This window comes from Microcebus murinus, chromosome 26 (genome assembly GCF_040939455.1).
Source record: "Microcebus murinus isolate Inina chromosome 26, M.murinus_Inina_mat1.0, whole genome shotgun sequence".
In the NCBI taxonomy this organism is placed as follows: domain Eukaryota; kingdom Metazoa; phylum Chordata; class Mammalia; order Primates; family Cheirogaleidae; genus Microcebus; species Microcebus murinus.
This window is the reverse complement of record NC_134129.1, coordinates 3,975,002-4,000,821: the sequence shown is the minus strand read 5'-3', so window position 1 is coordinate 4,000,821 and position 25,820 is coordinate 3,975,002. Positions and strand designations below refer to the sequence as shown.

The window sequence follows — 25,820 nt, the reverse complement described above, 5'->3', positions numbered from 1 at the left end:
TCTTTGGATAATTCCCAAATCCCTACTTTGCCCTGTTTTTATTTTTCCTTTCTATTCCTATTATGATAACCCTAGACCCAATTCTAGACTCTTCTGATGGTTTAGACATGAGTTAATAACCAGTCTTCCTTGTGTCATTCCAAAAGCATTAATTTTTTTAAAGTGCTATTCTTGTGTGTCAGGCCTGTATTTCCAAACCATCACACCTTGGCCCTCTAAACCTCTGCCACTTGAAAGCATGTCCATTTGCATTAGCCTGGGATTTAAGTCTCTTTGCCAGACGACCTCAACCTAAATTTAAAACCACTCCTTCCAAATGCTAGCCAATGCTCTAGTCAAATGAACTGTTAGTTTCTCAGATCTGACAGTTTCTTCTGCTAGGTCCACCAGCCAAAAGGCTCTTCTCCTCACTGCTCAATGATTGCTGTTTATCAAAATCCTCTAAGATAATCCAAATATAAAAACTTCTCAATGTAGCCTCCACCTCTAAGGTAGTTATTTTGCTTTGGTATATTTGCATTACTTTGGGGCACTGGTCACATGATGTCTTACCAGGAATTATGTTGTAGAATTACTTTATCCCCTTCTCTGGGCCAGAAGGTTTTCAAAGTGAGGACCATGTTTCATTCCTGTCTGCAGCTCTCATGGGGTCCACCACAGTTCCATATGGTGTGCTCAATAAATACATGTTGAAGAATTTTGTCATCGTTGGCCCGCGTGGTTCTCCGAGTTGTCACGCTGGGGGAGATGGCTGCCAACTGGGAAACATACAAACCCATCTCCAGTTCCCAACGTGAATGCGGAACTTGTTCACAGCCCTTTCCGATGTCAGGGAGTTTTTGTGGCTTCACTCTAGACATTAAGCATTTCTTCCTCTGTGCTTTCTGGTGTCTTTTCCAAACATATTTAGAGCGCGTTATAATGTGTGTTCAGATCTGAGTCCCCTCAGCCAACTGTGGTGCCCTTGGTGGGAGGTACTCTCTCATGGCTCTGGCTGTCCCCATATTATCTGGTTCCTGGGGGGCTCCTAGCGTGTGTGTTTGTTCTCGTCTCTGCACGGGTGTATGCTATTCCTGACCCCTGCTTTGTCACCATCGACAAACCAGATGTCAACTTTCGACTGCCAGACTAGTCTTTTTTCTTTTATAGATTTTGATTTCTATGGATTTATTCCTGAATGATTTTTGTTTGGTATTAGCAAAGCATATACAATTTCAAAAGAAAATAAAGTTTTACTTCCTAGCCTTGTACTTAAAATAATCTCCAGTTTCAGAAAATAGAACATCCTTTTGGTTTATATTCACAGAGACATGGACTTTTTTAAACTTTTAAAGGACATACTTAACCTTTTGAGCATTTACGGAATGCTTGAGTGCTTGCTATGTATGGAACACTTGTATTAGATGTTGAAGATAAAAATTATTCTGTGCCCTAGAAGAGTTTAGTGGCTTTTCCCTATTCACCACTTACGTCTACCACTAAAGGTAGAACTAACCAAGCCTTCTTTTGTGCTTTGTGCTTTGCACATGCATTATTTGTGTTCATGTCTGGCTTCAACGTGTAATCTATAAACTCCTTTCGAACTTGTATTTTGTCTTATTTATTGTTTTATCAACATAGGGCCTACCACAGGATAGATGTGCAATAAATGTTTATTAGATGGCAGTTTCCCATGGAAAGACGTAAGCAAATGCAAAGGGCCCAGGGTGGGAAGGAGCTTGGTGTACTGACAACAGGCCATGTGACCGAAACACGGGGACCTGGTAATTCAAGATGAAGTCAAAGGTAGTGGGGCCAGATCATGTACAACAAAATTTCTCAACTTCAGCATTGACAGTTTGAACGATTTTTTGTTGGTGGCAGCTGTCTTATGCATGGTAGGGTCTTCTAGATCACCTCTGGTCTCTAGACAGTAGATGCCAGGCTCACCCTCGTCCCAAAGGCTCACCCTCGTCCCCAAGCTGTAAAAACCAAAAATTGTCAAATGTCTGGGTGGGGGCTGCAAAATAGTTCCAGGAAGAAACACTGATATAGGAACTTAAAGACAATTTTACAGGGTTTAGTTTTTATTCAAAGTGAACAGGAAGCCACCGGAGGGTGCTAAGCAGGGAGTGGCATGTAATGATTTAGACTTTAAAAAGATGAGTTCGTGAGGACAGTGGATCTCGTCAGTGACAAGAGAAAAGCAGGGACTTCTGCGGTGAGACTGGCGTGGAGGGCCAAGGGTTGCCGGGTGGCGTGAAGGAAGAGGGGAATTTGAGTTGGGCCTGGAAAGGAGAGGATGGTTTTAAACAAATGTCAAGGAGTAGAAACAGAACATCAGTGTGAAGACTGGCACGTAGGGAACGACAGAGGCACAGAACGTGCCAGTTCTATGGAGTCAGGATCCTCAAGGGCCCCGTGGCAGTGTTCATTGTAGGAGCCTCAGCGTGGAAGCGAGGCTGTGTCCCGCTTGGCCTTCTCATCTCTGCTGGCCTCCCCTGCCCAACAGCACCCCAGCCTCCGATTGACGGGATCTGAATTGCACTTTATTTTGTATTTTTTGAGACAGAGTCTCATTCTCTTGCCCAGGCTAGAGCGCCGTGGCGTCAGTCTAGCTCACAGCAACCTCAAACTCCTGGGCTCAAGCGATCCTCCTGCCTTGGCCTCCCAAGTAGCTGGGACTACACATGCACCACCATGCCCCGCTAATTTTTTCTATGTATATTTTTAATTGTCCAGCTAATTTCTTTCTATTTTTTTTTTTTTTTTAGTAGAGATAGGGTCTCGCTCTTGCTTAGGCTGGTCTAAAACTCCTGAGCTCAAACGATCCGCCCGCCTCAGCCTCCCAGAGTGCTAGGATTACAGGCGTGAGCCACCGAGCCCAGCCTCGGAATTGCACCTTAAACACTCACTCCGGCAGCAGCAGGGGTGGATGGAAGGGTTGCCAGAGTGGAGGTGGGGGGAGAGCTGAGTGTGAGTGAGGATTAGAGGTGCTGCAGGAGGAAAGAATTCCTGAGGCTCTGCAAACGGTAGTGACAACAGGGAGAAGGAGTAAAGAACAGATAAAAAGTTTCGTGTATTTTTTTTTTGAAAAAAACATTATTCTCTATTTCTTGCAATATTATTTATATAAAACATGCCAGAATTTCAATATTATTTTCATTCCATTCAAATCAGGTCATTCGGATACTTTTATCTAAAAGGGATGTCTTAGAAGCGGCTTGTCCTCATACATATGTAGGTTGTTTTGCAGGAAAAATTTCTGTAACAACCATTTGGGTTCTGGGCTCCCTATGGCCATGGGTGGGGCACTATGAATTGAAGCATGGCTTTTACTGCTCTGTTCAGCAGCTGTCTCCAGAGTTCAACGCGTGTAGGGCGCTGTTCTAGTGGGATGGTGGTCAGCCTTGCTCACTGAAATTTGGCAAAGTGAATTTGTTGCTTTCCCCTGTCTGAACACGATCTCCTTAAAATCTGCCCAGTGTCGTTACTTCAGTTTAAACTGTGCTGTCTCAAGCCTGGACTAAAGCGATGTTCCCATGTCTGTCCTCTGCCTCCAATCCTGGCCACTGCCAGTACGCCCTCTACAAACCACACTTGCCTGCCTAAAACGCTTCAGTGACTTCCCATTGCTCTTATATAAAAAATTCCAAAGTCTTTAGCAAGACGTACAAGTTCTTAAGTTCTCACACCTAATTTCCTCCCTCCCCGATTTCCTCCTGTGCACCAACTCTGTTTTATTTTCTCAAAATGGTACCTTGTTTTGCATTGTTTTTCTCCTGCTTCCCCTTATCTTGTCTCCCAGCTGATTATGGCTCACATTTTAGGACTTAAGTATTATTCTGTATGCAAACCATCCCTGACGTGGACTGGATTGGGTACCCCTCCTGGGTGCTTTCATGGCATCCTTAAGTAATCACCCCTACCGTAGACCTTGGACACCGTGGTGTTGCAAATACCTGTTGATTTGTCCAGATCTGCCATGACAGTAAACCACTTGGGGGCAAGGACTGTGTTTTATAGAGAATACTTTCCTTCTAGGGTCTAGCATACTGAATGAATGAGTTAGCATTCATTCATTTATCCATTGAACATTTATCTAGAGTGTCTCCCCTGCAGTGGGCACTGCTGGTTCAGTGGTGAGCAAAAACACACGTGGTCCTTGTCCTCATGGAGCTATGAGGAAGAGAGGCACGATTCAAATAATCGTGTGAAATGTGACTTGGCCAATGTGGCTGATGCCATGAAGGGGAGGCGACAGTGTTTTGAGAGTGTTTGCCCAGTCCAGGAGGTGTAGAGAGTGCCTCAAGGCGTGACCTTGATGTCTAGATCTAAAGGATTAGAATGAGGTAAATGAGGCGGGTGGGAAGGGTATTCCAAGCGAGCAAGGGAGTCGCTGTGTGCACAGGCCCTCGGAGAGGGGTAACCCAGCGAGAATGAGTGACAGAAAGAACCCCATGTGGCTGCAGTGACAGAGGGAGAGTTGGGCTGGAGAGAAGGGCAGTGGCAGACCATGCAGGGCCTTCAGGTCACAGGGGTGGCTTTCATTTCCTCTTAGGAACAGAAAGTCTCAATGTGTTCCTAACAGCAGCCAGAGTGCTTAGCATATAAGTAAATCCTGTCACTCCTCCATTTATTAATAAAACCCTCCAACCCTTTTCCGTTGCATTCAGTATACAAGTCCAAGTTCTTATAGTTCCCCTTAGTACCTAGGACTGTTTAGGTACTGTATAGTTTATTCATTTATGCTGTTTAGTGTGGTCTTCCTCAGTAGGATTTTTGTCTGCTTTAGTCACAGATGTGTCAGCCGTACTGAGAACCACCCCTGAGACTAAGTTGGCAGTCAGCACTCAGTAGAAGAATGGATGAGTGAGATCCCAGATATAGCATGACAGTCACATCATCAGTCATTGTCAAACAAGTTTATTTCAGCTCATCTCTCCTTTGCCCTCCCTTCCCCTGCTTTACCCAACTCCCAATTCAAACTGTTATGCCTTCTCGAAATGAACTTGTTTTGAGGATATATATTAACCTATTTGTCTCTCAAGTAGAGTTTTGTTCTTAGCCCAACCTGGATTAAGTGAACGCATGCTTTTCTTTTTTGCGTCGCTCCGCTTGCCTGGGATGAGTTCTCTGGGAACATGATTAGACCCATGTGTGGGAGCCAGGGGTGAAATCCTGGCACTTCAGCAAGAGGAGCGCAGTGTTGTAACCGGACCCGAAGGATAACAGTCACCACTGTTGCTAGTGTGAATCACAGCCTCGATTTTAAAGCCAACCCTTCCGTTTCCTTGGTCGGTCATGCTCTGGGCCCTGGCACTGCTGCTCCCATGCTGTGAAGACGGACTGCTCCATGTTCTCAGGCTCCGTAGGGGTGTCGGGCATTCGATTTCTTCGTAAATAGAGCCGAGAAATATAACCGTGGAATAACATTGTGGACACATTTAACAATATTTATTTAATGAGTAAAAGAGCTGGACCTTTAGTTCAATTGTCTGCTCTCCCAGTCAGTGTTATTGCGCCCATTCGATGATGTTTGCAGTCAGCCTATTCTGATTAAGGGGTGCTAATAACCTTAATGATGATGTGTCATAGATGCTAAACAGTTATTTTCATATAATGTGAAAGGTGAAAAATGGTCTTCTACATACCGTCTCAAGGTGGCTTTCGGATCTTTAATCTATATACACTGACTGCCGTCTGGATACACAGCGTGCTGCTAAACACTGTCGAGTAGACAAGGCAGAGAGCTGCTTTCCAGATGTTAACATTTTAACAGCAACAACCAGTACCACTACTGACCCTGCCACCATTTATTGGGTTCCTGCTACGTAACAACTATTACTATTTAAGTTGCTCCAAGACACTTTGCCTCTGTTACATCCTTGAATGGTCCCAACTCCTCTTCAAAGTATGCACGTATCTCCATTGTTCTGATTAGAAAATTGGATGCATAGAGGTTACTTAGCAATTAACAAGTAACAGGCCAGGCGTGGTGGCTCACACCTATAATCCTAGCAGTCTGGGAGGCCAAGGCAGACAGATCACTCAAGGTCAGGAGTTCAAAACCATCCTGAGCAAGAGCGAGACCCCGTCTCTACTAAAAATAGAAAGAAATTAATTGAACAACTAAAAATATATAGAAAAAATTAGTCAGGCATGGTGGTGCATGCCTGTAGTCCCAGCTACTTGGGAGGCTGAGGCAGAAGGATCGCTTTCCAGGAGTTTGAGGTTGCTGTGAGCTAGGCTGACGCCCCAGCACTCTAGCCCGGGAAACAGAGTGTGACTCTCTCTCTCTCTCTCTCACTCTCTCTCAAAAAAAAAAGTAACAGGTAAAGCCATGACTCAAATCTAACTTAAACAATTATTCAAAGCTATAGTAGAGGAGGTGTCTCCTATAGCAGCTGTAGGAGGTGGCTATATGTTTAATTGCTGGGGGAATAATATGAGGAAGATAAAGTCCTTTCCCCTAACAAGTTTACCTTATCAAGCAAAGCGAGTCCGTTTCTTTTGGTAATCTTGAGTCCTGTCCGGGAACATGACTAGATATCAAATACAAGTATGTTCTCCACCTGGTTCTGTTGTCTCTTCCACAGAAAGGAGCTGGGTATCACTTGGATCTCTTCTGGGTGGCCATCCTCATGGTCGTGTGCTCCTTCATGGCTCTTCCATGGTATGTAGCTGCCACTGTCATCTCCATCGCTCACATCGACAGTTTGAAGATGGAGACAGAGACTTCTGCACCTGGAGAACAGCCGAAGTTTCTAGGAGTGAGGTGTGTTGAGTCAAAGGAAAACAGCTCTACATAACACATTTTCCACACATCCGTGTGTCAATCGTAAGGAAATGAGCAGATTTGGAGGACGTAGGGTTGGTGATGATTAATTGATTCCTATATTTTCTGTTCCAGAAAGGACTAAATTTTCATCAGAGTTTTTTTTTTTTTTTTAGTTCTTATGATATATAAATTTTGTTGATTACCGAAACCCTAAATGATGCAACATAAAAAACACAAGCAATTAATTTTCTTCAACATGCGGGTGATTTTGGTGCTGCAGTGATTGCTCTATCACAGTCATATAGAAAGGCCCTAAAACTCTTGAGTCTGCTTATGACTTTTAAGATTCTTTGAAGGGAAAGGAATTCTGATTTTTCCAATTCATTTTCTGTCCCTAAAAGTACTGAGAAACTTTGACCTCCAGCTATTAGATTTGGGTAGCCATCAAGGGCAGTGGGAGAAGGCTTTTATCCTCTGCTGAGAACTTTTTGCAGCAAACCCTGCTCATGAGTGCTGGGGTGGAGAGCTTACAGGACAGAGCCATCATTTCCCACGCCACAACAATGGGTGATTCTTTTTGGGGGGAGGGGGGAGGGGTGTAGGATGGGAAATCATATTTGTCAAAAAGTACTTTTGTCATTGTAGATTTGAAAGTTAGACTGATGTGATTTATTGCAGTCATGAAATTTCCCTTAGCTATTGGTTAATTAGAACATGGTACAATGTAATATCTGTCTCCTATGAAAGAAGGTGTAATTATACAACTAGACAAGTTGTTTAAAAAATAAGGGCTTCAAAGAGGCCAGTAATTGCTGGACCAAGAGCAAAGGATTTTTCCTTCTTGATTCTCAAAGGAGCAAAAGATATAGCAAGATCACTTCTTTCTTCATGAATTCAAATAACATATTGTGACAACTTTAAGTGATTTTTTTTTTATAGTTATGTTGACCCTTTATGCTGTCCTTGAGATTGTTAATGACATGTTATTGACACCTTTGCTATTTTAGCAAAACATTGATTTGGTCAATGTATAGTCTTTTTTTGAAGGTGAAAAGACAAGAGCATGTTTATGAAAACAAGAGGTAGATTGGTAATCTTTTGATTTGGTTTCAGGGAACAAAGAGTCACTGGAACCCTTGTGTTTATTCTGACTGGTCTGTCAGTCTTTATGGCTCCCATCTTGAAGGTAAATATGTGAAACGCTCACCTCTTCCTCCTCCTCAGAACACTGACATTGGACATATGAAGAGTGGAATTCTTATGAAACATTTGCAAGATGCTCATCAGCTCTATAACACACTGAGGCAGGAGTCAAGTAGAAAGAGGACTTTAAAAAAACTTTCACCTTGATTTCCTTCTCACTCTCTCACCCCTTCCCTTATTATGATTTTTGCAGTTATCTGATTGAACCGTAATGAAATTACCAATATTCAAACATTCTGACCCATGAAAACAGCAGTTTCATGCAGTTCAATCTGACCAAAACAAACACATTTTGAACTCTCCTTGTCTCCTGTACATACTTTCTTCCATCATTCTCCATTTACTTGTACCCAAATGCTGCCCTATTCCCCCCTTAGATTCCTGGACAACATGAGCGATTCAGGATGACCAGTTTGAAATTTTTCTCCCGTTTTTAATTATTGCTGTGTTTTTACTTTCTTTGAATCAGAAGGCTTCATAGTCCACAAAGAGATATTAGAGTAAAATTACTGATCTATATTTAGAAAACTCTAGAAATGAACTTCTAAAGAAGAAAAATTATGTGGGTAGGTTATTTAGAAATTTAAGATTTGATTGATGGGATGGATATCTGCGTAGAGAGATAAATATAAACTATATGTGAAAACTTACTGAGAAGCAGAAAAAAAAACAAAGAAGGTTAATATATACCTGCTCATAAAGTTTCTAATTTTCTTTTGTGATGGATTTTATTTTTTCTATTCTATAAACAGTGTAAGCCAATTGTTGTTGAAAATTGGTATCGTATGCTTTATACCACAGTACAAAGCACAAAAGTCACCCATAGACCTAACAGCTATAAACAACCATTGTTAACAAAATCCTTAAATATTTTTCTCTGAAAATTTTTATTTTTAAGCAATTCTAATTTTTAAGGTTTTTAAAATGCTCATTTAATTACACAAGTAATGGGCCAGTACATTCTTCTGAAGATTTCAAATTACATAGTGAAGTTAGTGAAAAGCAAAAGCTCTCAATCTCTTTCAAATTAGCAAATTTTATGCCACTCAGATGAATTTAAGGAAAGTAAAACTATGATATCTTAACCTATAAATAAGACTAACTTTTGCCTTCAGGGTATTTAGACTAAAGTGTACATTATGTACAAAATACTTGGTAAACTTTTAAAATATTTAATATTTTTTTCTTTGTTTTCTACAATGCCAATTAACTGGTTTAATTAATTTCTAACTAGATTCATGAAGAAATATGCATCTCATCTAACACATGAGGAATTAAGATGTAAAGCAACCTCTGAGAAATTATTTCTGGTTCTGTGGAGAGGGTCTTAAAAGAGTACAGAATTTATATTCTTCAGGGACAGAAGGAGCTATGTGGTCACCTTTGCCAGTGCAAAGCCAGTTGTGGGGTAGGTTTGAAGGTGTAGTGAGTTTCACGGCATCAAGTCCATTGCCAAAATTCTTTGTGTCCTCTGTCATCCTGTAGACGCCACGTCAGCTGGTAGAAAAGCCCAATGATACCTTTACCTCTCAGGCAATGGCACCTCGTGTGGAGTGACCATTTTAGAGAGCTCATTGCCATATCGTGGCAGATTGTGGTAGAAATGAACTGTCCCTCTGGGTTCCCCAAAGGTGGACTCGCATGGCACAACTGTGAAGTTTCCTTTGTGGGTGCTCCCGGTTCTTCGTCACTAGTGAGGGATGAATGGATAGAAACCTTCTCATCAGTTCAAATTTACTCGTCACCCTCCCCATTTTTTCTTTTATTTTGATATTACTTCTTTTCATTAATATAGCATAAAATCTTAATTCAAAAAAAGTCAAATGTGTTTGAAGGTTCTGTGTGTGTGTGTGTGTGTGTGTGTGTGTGTGTGTGTGTGTGTGTGTGTGTGTGTGAGACAGCAAATTGGCTTTAATCCTGGAGAACCTATCAGTTGAGTAATCACGTATGATTCGAAGGGACACAGAGAACAGATACTGTATGAATTGCTATTTTTAGGAAGGGATGCAAGTCTCACATTTTCAAGAATGCCTCTTCCTATTTTCTCACCTTGCACCCAACTATGGCTACAAAGAAGTTAAAGCTGAAAGCTCTTTTGTTCTTTGCAATGACTCTTTTTGCCCTCATATGCAAAGCACCTTAGTATTGACTGAAACAGATCAGAATGCAGAGAAAGGAGACAGACGTGAGGGATCAGTGAACATGAGCTTGCTTTTCCTTTGACCTTCCCTTTAATCTGCCCTTCAGCTCACCCCTATTCAGCTGCTGGGATCTACGATTGTGGATTGTGGCTACTCCCCCTGGGCAGTTTTGGGTTAACCCAAAGAGTCTTTGTAAGAATTAGTGAAAAAGCTGGTCCAGCAAACATTTTTGTTTAGCAAGGTTTTGCCCGAAATGTGGGCAATGAAATCGTTTAGTCAATACAGTTTACAACATACTGTGGAAAACCTATATTGAAGAACAGCAATAAAAGAGTCAAACATTGGCAATAGTCGATTCCTCACTTCTTCAGTAAGCTAGGCTGTTCCTTACTTCGGGAATCACAACTTCTGATCAGGTTCGCTAATTTCAGACCATGTTCCCTTCTCACCATTGAAGTTTGGTGAGTTATGTGCGTGGATCACAGATCCTTTGTTAGCTCACTTAAAAAGTCAATACAGGAAGAAGCAGACCTGAGTAAGAGTCAAGATTAACAATTAACCTTAGAATTCACACCGAAAGTGGTGTCAGGGGTTAGCTGGAGGAGGAAATCCTTTTTTCTTCCCCCATGTGACTGTGTGTTTATGAAGAATCAGGGTGCAGCTTCACAGAGCGGCTCTACTTAAGAGTCTGCCTTTGACAGGAGACCGAATGAATGGGACCCAGAGAAATGTGTGACTTTTACTTTGTAAAATGAAGTGGCTCAGCCCTTCCCTGCCCAGCTCCTCACATCCCTTCCATGTTCGATGGTCTAGGTGGTCCCAGTCATTTTCTCTCATGCATAAGCCTGTAAGGTAGTTGCTCCCCCTGCCTACTTATGCAAGCTCACTTTGAACATGAAGTTTATGACTTCTGTTTTGATCTCTTTGCCGAAATCAGTCTTTCATGTGGAAGAATGTAAGGAATTACAGTGTACCAGCTTTCAGTTCACGAGGGTACCCCTTGACCCTGGCTGGCTACAGTCATACATGCTTCAAAGCATTGAATCTTAAAGCTGATTCGGTATAGAGCTGTTGGGAAGCAAGAATAACTGGCTTCCCAGGCTGGCAAAACTGTTTAGATCTGTCTCTGCAGCAGAAATATTGCCTGTTAGGCTAGTGCTTCTGTATGGAGAAACTGGAGGAGATTGAAGAGCAGCAAAAAGATGAAAGGCACAGTTCCTTGAGCTTGCTTTTTTGCATTTTCTGGCAAGTCTGAAAAAATAAAGATCAAGTAAATTTCACTGCTACTTCTGTTGCCTTTGCTTGCATTAGTTTATCTTTAACAGGAAGAGTGGCCCAGTGTATCTTTAAGGTTTGTTTAGTGTGCTATAATGTGGGGGATATATCTTGAGCTCCTACAGTATGCTGTACCCTCTGCTCAGTAGGGAAAGTAAGAGAAATGATAGTGATGATGATGATGATGATGCTTGTCATAGTAGCTGCCATTTATTGAACTTGGCATTGGATTAGGGGTTCAGCACAGATTTTTATAATCTAGTCCTACCATGAATAACACTTATGAAAAAGATATTAATAATTGTCTCCATTTTACAGATTAAGAAAAATTGTGAATAACTTGTCAGGTCACAAAGTTATTAAATAAGTGGGCCAAGATTTGAACACAGGCAGTTCTGGCATAAAAGCCAATCTCATAAACCTCATGGTTTATCACCTTTTAAAATAAAACACAGTGCTTGCCTTCATTTTCAGTTCCCATGAGATGGTTTCCCTAGCTCCTTTGATCCAATTTCTAATTCTTATGTGCAGAGGAAAATGGCATTTCAGAAACTCTTCATCAGACCTCATTCTAGTTTCTTCAATGACTGGTGACCAGAGTACAAGGCAGCAGCTTCCTTATCAGCTTGGATTTTTAAGGCTTAAGGGAATTAGGATATTATTTTTATAACATGTTCCTGAACATAGTTGTTATAGCTGAAAGGGAAATACAGTGGAACTTAAATAAAGCCAGGGCTTCAGGTCTGACCTTTGCAGCCGTCCCTCTGAACTATGCCTTTGCCCCCACCATGGAGGGACCGAAGAGATTTGTGCAGGGCAATTGCAGGCTTCTTGGCCTGCCAGTCAAGGTCCTCGTGGTAATGATGACATTAATGCCTCACGCATCATTTATTAAATAGCTATTATGAGTCAGGCCCTGGGCTCGATGCTTTGTGCTATGTAGTCTTTATCATAGCCACTTTCTAGATGAGAATACTGAGGATAAGAGAAGCTAATAATTTTCTCAGTGTTACCCAAATGGTAGAGGCCAGAATTTGCAAGCAGGTGTGCCCGACTTGTGTGCCCATGCTCTCAGTCAGGATCTCACTCTGGTTTTTACACAAACACACACAGAGTGACCATTATTCTGCTGGGAGAGCTCACTTCTGTACTGAATTCTGTGTTGGACAACCATAGTCTACCTTTATTATTAAGTTTACCCTTTTCTCACTTTTTCTTCTGGGAATATTCAAACACTATCAGCAAATCAAAAGGAGGTACAAGTGAAAATGAGTGGAAATGTATTTGCTAGAATTTGAAAAATTTGGTGACGTGGCCTCAATATGTTAAATATAACTTTGATTTCTATCTGGTGGCAGAATCAATTACTTATTTTTTCATTTGTAGTACTTATTTAATGTATTGTGATACTGATTTAAAATTACCCTCTTTTGGCTCTCTTGGTATGACTGATCACTTATAAAATTTTCTTTGTATAATTTTATCACCTGGCAATTTTGGCTATGCCTGTAAACCTGGTATACCTTGTGTTTCTTATGTTTTAATTTCTCCTGTCTTCTTTATAAAAATATTTAGCTACTATCATTATACTGGTTTAACTTCCATCTTCTTAAAACACATTCTTCTTTTCCTTCCTTTGAGAAATTTCTGTTGAAATAAATGATTCTATTGTGATAAATTTTTAAGGATTAACCTGATGTGATTCATGAATCAGATCCAATAAAAAATTCTCTAACCCAATAATTCTGTCAAGTTTTATCAAGACTTCCATATTGGAATATTTTTATTGAGATGTTGCACTATTGTAAAGAAATGGCAAATTTCATAAAACATTTATTGTCACATGGAAGTTGGCCCCAAATCAATTTAATAGGCTTCCTTATATGTACTGTTTCCTTTCTAACAAAGAATAATTTTTTTAAAAAAACATCTTTATCTTTAAAGCTACATTCATCTACCCACACCCCATGCCATGCTGTGTCAATGATACCTGCTGATTTTATTTTGTGGTAGATTTGGTGATATCTGTAATTATAAATTCAGAGAGAATGGACCTAAGCACCAAGCACAACTTTCCTTTACTTTGGCATTAGAACCACAATAGAGAAAATATTTAGCTAAGCTCAGGTGATGGGTGAAGATAAGGCCTGGATTCACCCTTTTTGATCACTTTCTTCAAGCTAGAAAAATTCTTTACTCAGATTAAAAAATAACTACTGCAGGGATTCTAACTAGTTTTCCATGACTGAACTTGACTTCTCTTTTCCTCTCCTCCCACTTTTCTTTTGTTACCCACCCCAAAACTAAAAATGAAACAATAAGAAAGAAAAATGGAACATGTTTTTAAAATGAGTCAAGGGTACGAAATGGTCCCTTGGTTGTATTTTTTGCTTTTTGGTAAGTTTATGCAGAGGAACAGAAGCATTCATAAGGAATAGAAGCATGCACATTCTAAGAGGAAGGCAAGTGTCTTAAGAGAAGTGGCTTGAACGTGATGCGTTCACCTCCTAGTGGTGACTGTTAGGTATTGCAGCACACCCACTCCCTGCCACAAACACTAGCCCTCAATACCCCCTTCTACATTCTATGTCATTTATTTCCTAGCTCATGATCAAGATTAGCTACAATAAAAGTGTTAATCTTCTTTTGAAGAAGCATTTTATGTTTTATATAAATGAGTATATTTACTTTACTTAAATGTGACCATTTCTATGGCTAACCAATAACAATTGAAGACAGTCATGACACATTTTAGAATTGAGTAGTTCCTTAATAGTGGCCAAAGGGTATCACTTACAGACCTGGGTTAGACAACCACAAGGAGAGGCTGGTAGAAAATGTGCTTCCCTTAATACATGCAGTATTTCTTTAAAAATTACCCTAAAGCCATCCTATTCTTTCTGGTTACAATAGCCTCCTTTATGTGGACTTGGTAAGATTGGCCTTAATTGACTTGTGGTTTTAGCTTTGAAAAACCCTGAAATTACTTGAACTTCTTTTCAAAATCTAAGGTTCAGAACCTTCAGTTGTTCAAACAGAAGACTTCCCAGAGGCAGAACCATCCTTGATTTGCTTAGTTTCCTCAATATTAGGGACTTTTCCCAGGTCTAGGAATAGATAAAATTTATAAACACATCACATTGGAACTTCTCATTGTTAAAACACTTTGTATTATTAATGTAAAAGATTTTTACTAATGAATGCATGGAAATGTATTAATTCAGTTCTAATAGAAGTGAATTAGTCCATGTGTGTAATTAATTGCCTCCAGATCTACATACTCCTTTCAAGCAGTGTTCTTATTAGCCCTCTTCATATTCCTGAGGAGAAAGGGGACAGTCTTTTGATGTTTATTTTATTGGAAAAGGCATTTATATATCATTTGGCAAAAAATAATTAAGGAAATAAAATCAAGGAAGTTGGTCTCGAGAGAGATAACCCTCTACCTGTTTCTACCTCACAGCCCACACAAGCATCTGGTTTACATAGTCATTTCTTTTAAGGAGAAAGGGAAACAGAACTTCCCCCCCCCCATTAATAATAAAAAAAAAAAGTTGTTAAGATCATGCATGCTCACTATAAAAAAAATCAGACATCAAATGAAAATCGAGAGTCCCTTTCACCCTCCCTCATTTATTTCTAGTACAGAGTTTAGAAGTTGATCAATTGATGATGAAGCACACTAGTTAGAGATCACTGTTATTATATCCTATCTTTTAGTTTCAGATTTAGCCTTTGTTTAAATGATTCCTACCCCCATTACTGTTTTTCTTAATGTTATTTTTAACTTTTATCCATTTTCTTTCCTCCCTAGTTTATTCCCATGCCTGTACTCTACGGCGTGTTCCTGTACATGGGGGTAGCATCTCTTAACGGCGTGCAGGTAAGTTTCCATAGCAATGCAAGTACAGTAGTAAGAACAATAATAATAGTAATAAATCTTTGAAGTACTAATTATCAACTGCTGAGATTTGAAAATGCATTTATTTTCTACTTTCTCCAACATTCTCGTGCTTTTCATTTCTGATTTAATCAACATTGTTAGCTCGTGTTAGTGAATACTCACATTTGTTATCATACATACCCATTCTTTAAATAGGCTGCTGAAAGTTATTTGACCAGAAAAGTGGGAGAGCTACAATCTTTTCTTTTTTATATTCCTTTCTCTGTCTTTCTCTCTCTAACCTTTATCTATTTGTCTCAAGAAGAACATCTAACTCTACTAGTGTGCTCTTCAAGATAGTATTTGTCCATTTGCCCACACACGAACAGCCTGTTCTTATTCGATTTGTTTTTCACGTGGCTGAGATCAGTGATCAAAATTTTTGCACCAATAAAAGAATAAAATCAGTGTGGTTTATGTACTGCTTTTGTCAAAAACTTCAGAACTTTGGTAAAACTAACCCCCCTTTTAAAAAAATCATTAGGGAAAAACTTCTCAGGCAACTTTGTCTTTCAATTGAGGTTTAATTTAATTGGCACCAGGAAACTGGAAGTACTTACACTGCTTCTGGCACCTTGTTAATTGTAGCCTTATTTAGCACTTGGTAATGTTTTAATGGGAAAAGACTGCATGTTCTGCGAACATCAGAAGAACTTATTTGAATCCCTTCAAAATAGTCCTTGTTTTCACTTATTGAATTTAGATTAATTTGATTTTAGAGTCTGATAGAGCTGAGCAAGTGGCGAGACCCCTAAAAAGAAAAAAGGCTACTTTACTTTTCTCTGTTTGGGTCCATTGTGTAGTTTTTTACCATTTGGATATTGGTTAAAAACTACAAGGTGGTTCCTCTCAGAGTGGACTGGGTGAATGTAAACATGGATTTATTTGCGTCAATGAAACTTTTGGCAAGTATACACTTGATTCCCTTAAATGGAAAAATATGAAACTCAGGTGGCCCCCACACTAATAGATTTATTTTTGTTTGCCCTTTAATGACCCGATCTAGATCAGAAGTTTGAGTCTATGTGTTCTAGGGGCTTTAATGGTTGGAATTGAGTCCATGTTTGTTGAATTAAAAAGAAGAAAAAAAGCAACCACATCATGATGATGGGGGAAAACAGCCATGCTGAGAGGACAGTTAGTGGATTTCTTTAATTCTGCGGTGCGATCGCCCCTAATGGCGTTTCTCTTTTCTTGCTTTTCTCTTGACTCTCCTTCTTTTAGATCTTTTTGGCAAGATTTGATTTAGCAATAAATTTTGTAACCTAGTGTTTATAAATGAGAAAGCCAGTCAAAAACAGCTGTAGAGGGAGGAAGAAAACCTTTTTAATAGGAAATCACTCCAGAAAAGATTGTGCTAGTTTACCTTTATACCTTTCCTTTACCTCCAGAAAGAAAATATCGACATTATTTCAGACTTCTTATCACACAGTTATTCAATTCAACAGCTATATACTGAGTGTCTTTCATCGAAAGGTCCTATGATAGGTTCTTAAGTACCATCCCATTCATCATCATCAATGTGAACGCAGCAGTTACTCTTTGGACCACAGCACCTGGTACATCGATGCTCAATATTCATTTCAACACCTGTTTTTACACGACCTCTCTTAGATTCAGATATCTAGTTCTTTGCACCCTGAAACGCACTGTAATATTCATGTGGCATTTCTCTGAAAAGAAATGGTAATACACTGCCAAATGTATTAGTCAGGTTATGCCATAGATAAATAATGTGGAATTTATGAAAATATAATTGCATTCCCATTTTCAAGTTGGACGCTGCCTTTATACCCTTAAAACATTCTTGAAATGTATACGATGCATAGTATCATTAGAAGACTTGTGCTTTACTGTGCTAAACTACATTTGTGCACTGCCTAACCAGGAATTTGTCCTCTGAAAAGGACACTGCTTGCCTAAATTACAGAATATGAAACACGAGTGGTCGGCTAGTCCTAGTGGGGATGACTTTGACTTTGTCAGCTCTTGAATTAACGCAGCTGGACTCTCTTCCCATTTCTTCCCCAGTTCATGGATCGTCTGAAGCTGCTTCTGATGCCCCTGAAGCATCAGCCCGACTTTATCTACCTGCGGCACGTGCCCCTGCGCAGGGTCCACCTGTTCACGTTCCTGCAGGTGTTGTGCCTGGCCCTCCTCTGGATCCTCAAGTCAACTGTGGCCGCCATCGTCTTTCCAGTCATGGTAGGGATTCCTTTCACTACGCCTACTCACGAGGGCATGCGGATACCATGTTACTGACATATGGAGGACACGCGTGATTTTTACGTGGGATTCCAAATTTTCCCCCCTTAGACCTCATCACTTTGACCAGTTGTAATTGAAGTTCCCATGCCCGGGGCTATCTGGGATGGACTTTAGAGTCAGGCTCGTGTGAGTTCAAATACTAACTCTGGTCAGTGAACCTCTCTTTGCGCTGCCATTAACTCGTCGGTACGATGGGGTGGCACCATTATCGATGCCCTGCGCATCAGTGACTGTCAGGTGCCTAGCACGGTGCCGGACACACAGTAGACACCAGTGCATGTTAGTTATTTTAAAATGTCATTGTACAGGAGAGTCAACCTAAATAAGGACAATTTCCGTTCAAATATAGAAGTGTTTGTCAACTTATGAGAAATCATCCAGTGCATTAGAAGAAATGGAGTGAAAAGTTCACCTTTTGAATTTCTTGTGGTTTACGCCATGCTAGGTTTAAGGCTGAGGCAGGGCTCTCTGTCCTTGCCGTGATCTGTTGAGCTGTCACGCAACTCCCATCTCACTCTGAATCACAAGTGAAAGAAGGGGGAAAAGGAAATGCAAGCTCTGTATCTGGCTTCATTATTGAATTGTATACTTTACCATAATCATAATTCCTCCCTTCTTGCAAAAAAATGCACATACATACATTTAACACAAGTCCCAGAGGCAGTCTTGGGTTTGTTCTGTCTCCCCTACAGCTCTGGAAACAGAATTTCCAAACATTTTATTTTTTATAAAATTCCTCTTACTCTTAGCCAGCATTATTATACATATTTGTTGTTTGTAATTGTTTTCCCCAAGGATACAGGGGAAAATGGTATGAAATACCAGTGATATTTAAGTCAGGTTCTTTTTGTTAATTGTTCCTTGTGTCTCTTTTTTATTTTTAAACTATATTAGCTTACTGAAAAATACACTGAGTGTGAGAAATGACCCCCATTTAGCTATAAATATTGTCTACATACCTACTATTTTTGCTAAAACCAGGAAGAATGAAGTTAGACCAGGATAAATTTGAAATATATCCAGTAAATCATTTATTGATTGTGCTAAATAATAAAAAAAACTTTACTTTTATAAAGTGTCTTTTATCTTTTCAGAGCTCTTATTTGGTCACAAAATAATCCTGAAATGGCAGTAGGGCAGATGTTATTAATTTCTCTAGGAGGTAAGGTAACTGACCTGGAGAGACTGTGACGTGGACAAAGACAATTTCATTCGAGGCAGGCCAGGACCCCTATAATGTGCTGCATATCAGTTTTGCTGTCAAGCAAAGACATCTTTAATGTACCCTTAGAAGTTACTCTGCAAGAACAATTCATAGAACTAAAAACACAGCGCTCAAGAATACTGGTTTTGGAAGCAGACAGTTGGAGCCCTTTGTTTTCTTCCTTTGTCTGGTTTCATGATCTGAGATAATATCCTTCATGTCTCTAAGTTTAACTTCCTCAGCTGTAAGATAGAGATATTAATAATAACATCTACTTTGTGGAGGGCCGTTGTGATGAATTAATGAGATAATATTGCCTAAGAGTTTAGCGTACTGTCTGGCACGGGGTAAGTACTCAGTTCATGGTAGCATTTGAAGTAGCCCAGTAAGGGAAATGGTCTATGCATACTCACATACTACCCCCTGTTAATACTTTGAAGAGGTCTCAGTGTACTGCGTGCTGTACAGATACACTCGATGTTCAAAAACCTGTATCATGTTTTAATTTTGCATACTTAGAAGTCATATGCAGCCTATCTCTTGCCTTTAAACTTTCAGTTATTTGATTTAAAATCTGACATGGAAGGAAGTGGTTTCGAAAAGTAATCCTTTCACGTTAAAATTCTAATTGACTGTGATCATACGTTTCAGGGAACAAAACAAAGTGAGTTTCAACCCAGACTTTTATAAAACAACTTTTCCCATGGAGAAAATGATTGCGGCCCACCAGGCATAAGCCAGTACAGTTGTGGTGGGCTCTGTCAGACGGTGGCGTTGTACAGGACAGGTTTCTGCTGCCTTTGACGGGCAGTGCCAGGAATCACTATGATTCCATCTAATGTGGTTTCTGCCACACTGTTTGTGTGTGTTCTTGCAGATCTTGGCACTTGTGGCTGTCAGAAAAGGCATGGACTACCTCTTCTCCCAGCACGACCTCAGCTTCCTCGACGATGTCATTCCAGAAAAGGACAAGAAAAAGAAGGAGGATGAGAAGAAAAAGAAAAAGAAGAAGGGGAGTCTGGACAGTGATAATGACGACGTAAGGAACTTTCCAAAATTCCAGAGTAAAGCTAGTTAACGAAACAAATGTGAAAAATGTCTTTTTTTTATGCCTAATGTGAGATGCAGGGCTAAGTTCTAAAAATGTTTCTCTGGCCATGTGACATATTACTCATTTCACCTCCCTTTGCCCTTTATTTTCTCTCCTTGGTTTTTTATATTTTCTGCAGTCTTTCTGTAACCATTAATACACTAATAATGACCTAATGACTAATAAATAACTTCTAAAATAATTTAAAACCCACCACATTTAAAGAACTTTGATCTAATAGATACAAAAGAAATTTGCTTAGCAATTCCATAAAATGTATTTTGTTTGCCTTTGATAATTCAGGATTTATATTTGAGATGATAACTCACTTTTATATAATTTTAAGCCTAATGTGGACAGATGTCAGTATCTTACCTCCTGTGATCTATTTATCTATTCAAGAAGGCTCTCAGCCAGAGATCTGTGTGGTTATACTAACATTATATTTATACTAACATGATTTGACACTATTTTTTCCATAACTTTTCAATAAAAAGGGAAGGGAATTGGAGTTTGGGGTCTTTTTACAAAATTATAGTGGTCAGCGTCATAGTCCAAATGGTCCTTCTGCATTAGGTGGTTAAGTTGAGAAATAAAATTTTTGCCCATTTTTTTAGGAGATCATTCCACCGAAATACAAATGCTCCAGTAGAGATTCACAATCAGTGCTAGAAGAAAAGCTGGAATTTGTTTTTCTTTACCACACACATACAGCTTATCCCAGTAGCCATTTGAAAAGATTGCCAAAATAACATCTTCCATTTGAAAATTGTTTTGGATTTTACATAGTGCAGTATTACAAATTATTTTTGTGTGTGTCATTACCCAGTCTAAAGTAGCAATATAAGGAATTTTTAGTGTCTAATCAGTACTTAATAACATTGATTGATCATGCATACCTCATCCTTAATTGTCTTAACAGCTCTTTAAAGTGTTTAGTTTTGTTCCCATTTCACAAGTGATGAAATTTAGACTGAGAAATGTCTTTTAAAAATTTTTTTCAGCCTCATTGAGATATGATTGACAGATAAAATTGTATATATTTAAGGTGTGCAATGTGATGCTTTGATACATGTATTTAAGTGAATTTTCTAATTGTACACAGCTGTAATTGGCAAAGCCAAAACTCTAATCCAGGCCTCTCTGGTTATGTCCAATGGATCAGGCTGTCCAATTGTATTCTTTTTGTAGAACTTGGAAACGGTAGAGTGAAAGAAGCAGCAGACAGAATCGGATTTCACATAAATTGATCCAATAAGAAAAAGACTTAATATATGAGGCACATTTAGCTAAAGTCAAAGGGAGGTTTTAGGACTGTCATCATCCATCTGCAATGCGAGCAGGTATATAGATTTTCTGTTTCTAATGATGACAGAAAAAGAGAGAATGTGTTTAAACTGCAGCAGAGATCAAGATGCAGTGTTAAGAAGAATGATGTGTTTACATGTTGAATAGACATCAAAATTTGAAATGAATTTTTGGACCCCTCTAGACCAAAAAAAAAAAAAAGAAGGTTGCCTGCCATATTAAGGTGATTAAAGCAGTATTTTGTGTTGAATTTTCAAAACAGTTTATGGACATGGACGCCAAAGTCAAAATTCATTACACATTATGAATGTATGAAGTGATATTATGGAATCCTCTCCTCTAATTGTTTTAAGGAAAAATAATAAAATATCAACTTTTGGGAATGTTTTAAATTTACTGCTTTCCAATGACAAAAGTTGGATCGGATGAACTCCTGAGAATTTTTTCCTAGATACGATTTTCAACAAATCATATTTTATTTAAATAATACTATTCTTTTTATTAATCTTTGCCATTTTTAACTTCATATTCCCAACAGATTTCTTGAAGATAATGTGCGAAACTTATTTTTTTTTTTTTTGCTTTTCCTCTTTTCCACCCCACCCCTACCAGAAGAAACAAACATACTCATTAGTTCCTAGGCAGTAAATCCCACCTGGCACTTTCGAGTATATCTGTGCAGTGAGCTCTGTGTGTTGAGCCCATTATTTGGGGCTCCACATTTGGAAGGTGGCTCTCCCGATGTCCACCTGAGACTTGTGTGGTGTGGGGTCCATGGATACAGGGAGAGTCACACTGGGACATGCAGGTTACCGCTCTAATGTTGATGAGCAGAAGTAGTCAAAATTATGGATTGTCAACATTTTGAGCCATTCACAGTCATTTTTGAGCCTGCCTGGTAGGCTGTGATTAAGCATTGGCTGACAACCTCTGCGTCCATAAGTGCTATTATTTTGGGAAATGTCTGAAATGCTGTAATAGGACTTATTCTTGATGTTCTCATAAAGGTAGGTGCAGGTGACATCTTCATTTTTTGTTCTTTTTTCAAATTAAGTGCATGATCTTAGTTCTCTGAAAGGATATTAATAGCTCATTATCCTCTTTAGATTCATCCTAAGGAATTCTTAGTGTGCATAATAGGTTTTTATGTTAAGATTGTTTTTATTTGACCCCATGTTCTTACATTTTTCTTTCAACTAAAAATTGTCTCCTTGGTACTTTCAGTTAAGAGATGAGTTGGATCTTTTCAGTCCAAACATAGAGTTGAATTTAATATAATGAATTTTTTTAAGTTAAATAATGATCCTGTGAAAATCTATTACATTTTGGGCGAGGTGGTTTGTTCTTCAGGTAGCCCCATGATCAGCTGCCCAGTTTGCCATTTTATTCTGGTTTTGATTCTCTGCTTATCTGGCCACCATAAGCACCTTATTTTTGATTTTGTTTTCTTATAATTTGCTTACATTTTCAAATATCTTGGGCACAAGCAAATTGAAATGAACCATTAACCATAAAACAGTGTTTGGCAGAGTAAGGGAGGAAGGTTTATTTTTGTGCATATGTAGAGGACTACTTCATGATATATGTTAAAAATGTCTTCTGTTTGTTTTGGAAGGAAAGATGGGGCAGGATTTTCCTGGAGATGGAATCAGAGAGCATTAACGAAACAAGAGTTTCAAGACTGTATTATAGTTTAGGAAGTTTCCTAGATTTAATCTCTTTTCATATTGAGATCATCCACTTCACATGTGGGCAACCCAGAAATGTTTGCCGATTGAGGATCAAGCTTATGGAAAGCGTTACAATTCGGTTGTAGTGATCTATTTTTGGTGTAGTTCTGCATTTAATAAACTCAATCCTGTTAACTCAGAAGAAAGGAAAACAAATGTGAGGGGGATAGATGGCATAGAATTTGGAAAGTTGGCAAACTGGAATTGATCATATGTAGGTCTTTTCTCCTTTAATACTATATAAATGATAATATGGTAGGTTTGATCAATGCTGGGAAGGAGGGGCTATATAATAAAAACATTCTAAGCACGGTTGTACATTTTTTTCACAGTCTGACTGCCCATACTCAGAAAAAGTTCCAAGTATTAAAATTCCAATGGACATCATGGAACAGCAACCTTTCCTAAGCGATAGCAAACCTTCCGACAGTGAGTAGAACTAACCTCTCGCTTGCTTGCTTGAATATGATTTGCACTTGCAGAGAAAAAACTAGAACTGTCATCTACGTTAACTTTCCCTCTCTTTTGTCTTTCTTTCTTTCTGTGTGAAGATTTACATTTAATGATTATAAAATTTCATTTTTACATACCCTAAGCTTCACCCTTAACTTCTTCCTTTTATCCATAATCTTTTAAATTTTTGTTTGGTAGTTTTTTTCTCTTTCCCAAATCACTACCATTTTTTTTTCAGTTGCTAAACTTGTAACCATGTTTTAAATTGATTTTTCTTTTTTCTGCTGGTATTTAGAATCGCAGCTTATAGTTACTACATCACTGTCTGTTACTGTTTGTCTTCCTTAGGTTTCAACCAGTGACCAAATCAGCTCAAAAGAGAAATTGCATCATGAGTCTCTCAATGATTAATTAATCAATTGTTAATAATTGAGAATTTGGAATAATTATTTTCAATTAAACTGGCAATCATAAAATATTAGCACAACTGTCTAGGTATAGCTTTAAGATACATGAATTTTCTTCCTAATCTCTTCATTCCCCTTCTGTTCTTTCAAATCGTCGTTGTAACTGCACTCATCTTTCCGGGATAATGGCCTGGTGGCTACAGCGTAATGGTTTGTGATGCGTCATCTTTCTTTTGTAATTGAGTTAACCTGTCACTTGAAAATGGGAAGAATCTCGATGGTAACATTAGAAAACATCTCAAGCTTTTCCAATGGCAAGTAGCAATTGCCTCCAAAATACTTTCCGCTTTGAGTTCTCATATGAAGAAAATGCATTCTTTTGATTCAGGTGTACGTCAAAGTACACTGATCGGTTATAGGACAGAAGAGACTTGGGACACTTTTATTTCCATTTGACAGTGCTACCTCGACTTTAATAGGAGGTTACTGTGACCAAGAAAAGTTTGAAATGAATATCAATGAATCAAAATGGGTATATTAGTTACCAATTATTGAGTAACAAATTACCAGAAAACTTGGCAGCTGAAAGCAACAAACATGTATTTTCTTGTAGAGCCCCTGACATTCAGAAATTTAGGAGCAGCTGATTTTGGTGGGTCTGGCTCAGGAGCCCTTAGGAAATTATCATCAATTTGTCAAGCTGCCAGCTCTAGAGACTTGACTGGAGCTGGGGACCTGCTCCCGGGCTCACTCGCGAGGCCCTGGCAGGGAGTCGCAGTTCCTTGGCCTTTGGACGTCACTATGTGTCCCACAATATGGCCATACAAAGCCAGTGACAAAAAGTGAGAGGAATCAGGACAGAAGCTGCGGTCTTTTATGACTGAGTCTTAGAAGTGACAGACCATCGCTTCTGCCCTATTCTGTTGGTCGTACAGACCAACCCTATTACCATGAGGGAAGGAATTTCACAAGGACATAAATACCAGGAGACAGGATCGCTGGAGCCCATCTTGGAGGCTGGCCACCAGACAGAGTTTAAGGAACAAATAATCAAAGCAGTCTTACCTTGGGTGTCCAATTTGTAACCTGTAACTTGTAGCTGAAGCTAATCTCTACCTACTCCTATCAGTGGGATTTGGTTAAGAATTTCTGTTTGAATTGAAGCTCCAGGTTCTGAGTCTGTTCTTTGTCTCTGGGTCATTACCAGCCCTAGGAGACTGGCACACATGCTCCCAGCCTGCGTGTCTCCTGTTGGCGTCGTAACCTGGCATAGCCCCTTCTAAGTACAATGGAAATCTATTTTTTAAAAAAACACCGGCCAGACTTTGGGGCTTATGAAAAAAGTTTATGTGCCAGTTGTTCTTCATTCTCTTAAAAATCCTTTAAAAGGACAAATTACAAGTTGATATATTAGAGGTTTACTTGAGCAAAAATACACATGATCATTTTGACTGAGATATTTTCTAATGGCATATGAATTTTTATCATCTATGAAAGAACAAAATTGATAGAAGTAGAGTTGCAGTGTAAGTAAGTACTTTTTTTTTTAGTCCATAAATAACAGCAGGACAAATTCATGAAGGCTGGATGAGGAAGGAAATCTAAGGACAAGCCTTAGACTTTAAGAAGAAAGCTATCACCTTCTAAAAATGATTCCCGTCTTACCCTTCTCACTGAAAAGATATCAGTGGTCCATCCCAGAAAACCTAAAATAAAGGGAACTAAGTGATTTAGGCTTTACCACACTACTCAGCATCTTAGCTTGTTGCATTGTTGATGAAAATGTCTAAATTTGTCTTTCTTATTCTTTCCAGTTGTGAAAAATCCATCCATTTTCGTGAAGATTTTTATTTTCACTCTAATTTCATACTTTACCAAAGACCTACTATTTATGATTTCAACATTTTTTTCCCCAGGGGAAAGATCACCAACATTCCTCGAACGCCACACATCATGCTGATAAAATTCCTTTCCTTCAGTCTCTGGGTTTGCCAAGGTAAAGCAGAGCCCAGGATTTTTACCTTGTTGGGTGATTGCC

The 25,820-nt window shown here is 39.1% G+C and overlaps 1 protein-coding gene across 13 annotated transcripts in view; it reads left to right on the top strand.

The window, feature by feature from the left end:
- SLC4A4 (solute carrier family 4 member 4) overlaps positions 1–25,820 on the top strand; it is a 427,648-nt gene that overhangs the window by 396,258 nt on the left and 5,570 nt on the right. For 8 of the 13 annotated variants that reach the window (XM_012785920.2, XM_075997858.1, XM_012785912.3 and 5 more), the window contains 6 exons: positions 6,579–6,757; positions 7,874–7,946; positions 15,194–15,262; positions 17,354–17,527; positions 19,672–19,833; positions 25,699–25,778. In XM_012785920.2, coding sequence (XP_012641374.1) covers positions 6,579–6,757; positions 7,874–7,946; positions 15,194–15,262; positions 17,354–17,527; positions 19,672–19,833; positions 25,699–25,778 — 737 coding nt within the window. Of the gene's footprint in view, positions 1–6,578; positions 6,758–7,873; positions 7,947–15,193; positions 15,263–17,353; positions 17,528–19,671; positions 19,834–23,254; positions 23,352–25,698; positions 25,779–25,820 lie in introns of all 13 variants that reach the window. The other 5 variants (XM_012785922.3, XM_012785923.2, XM_012785918.3 and 2 more) reach the window with 1 other exon arrangement.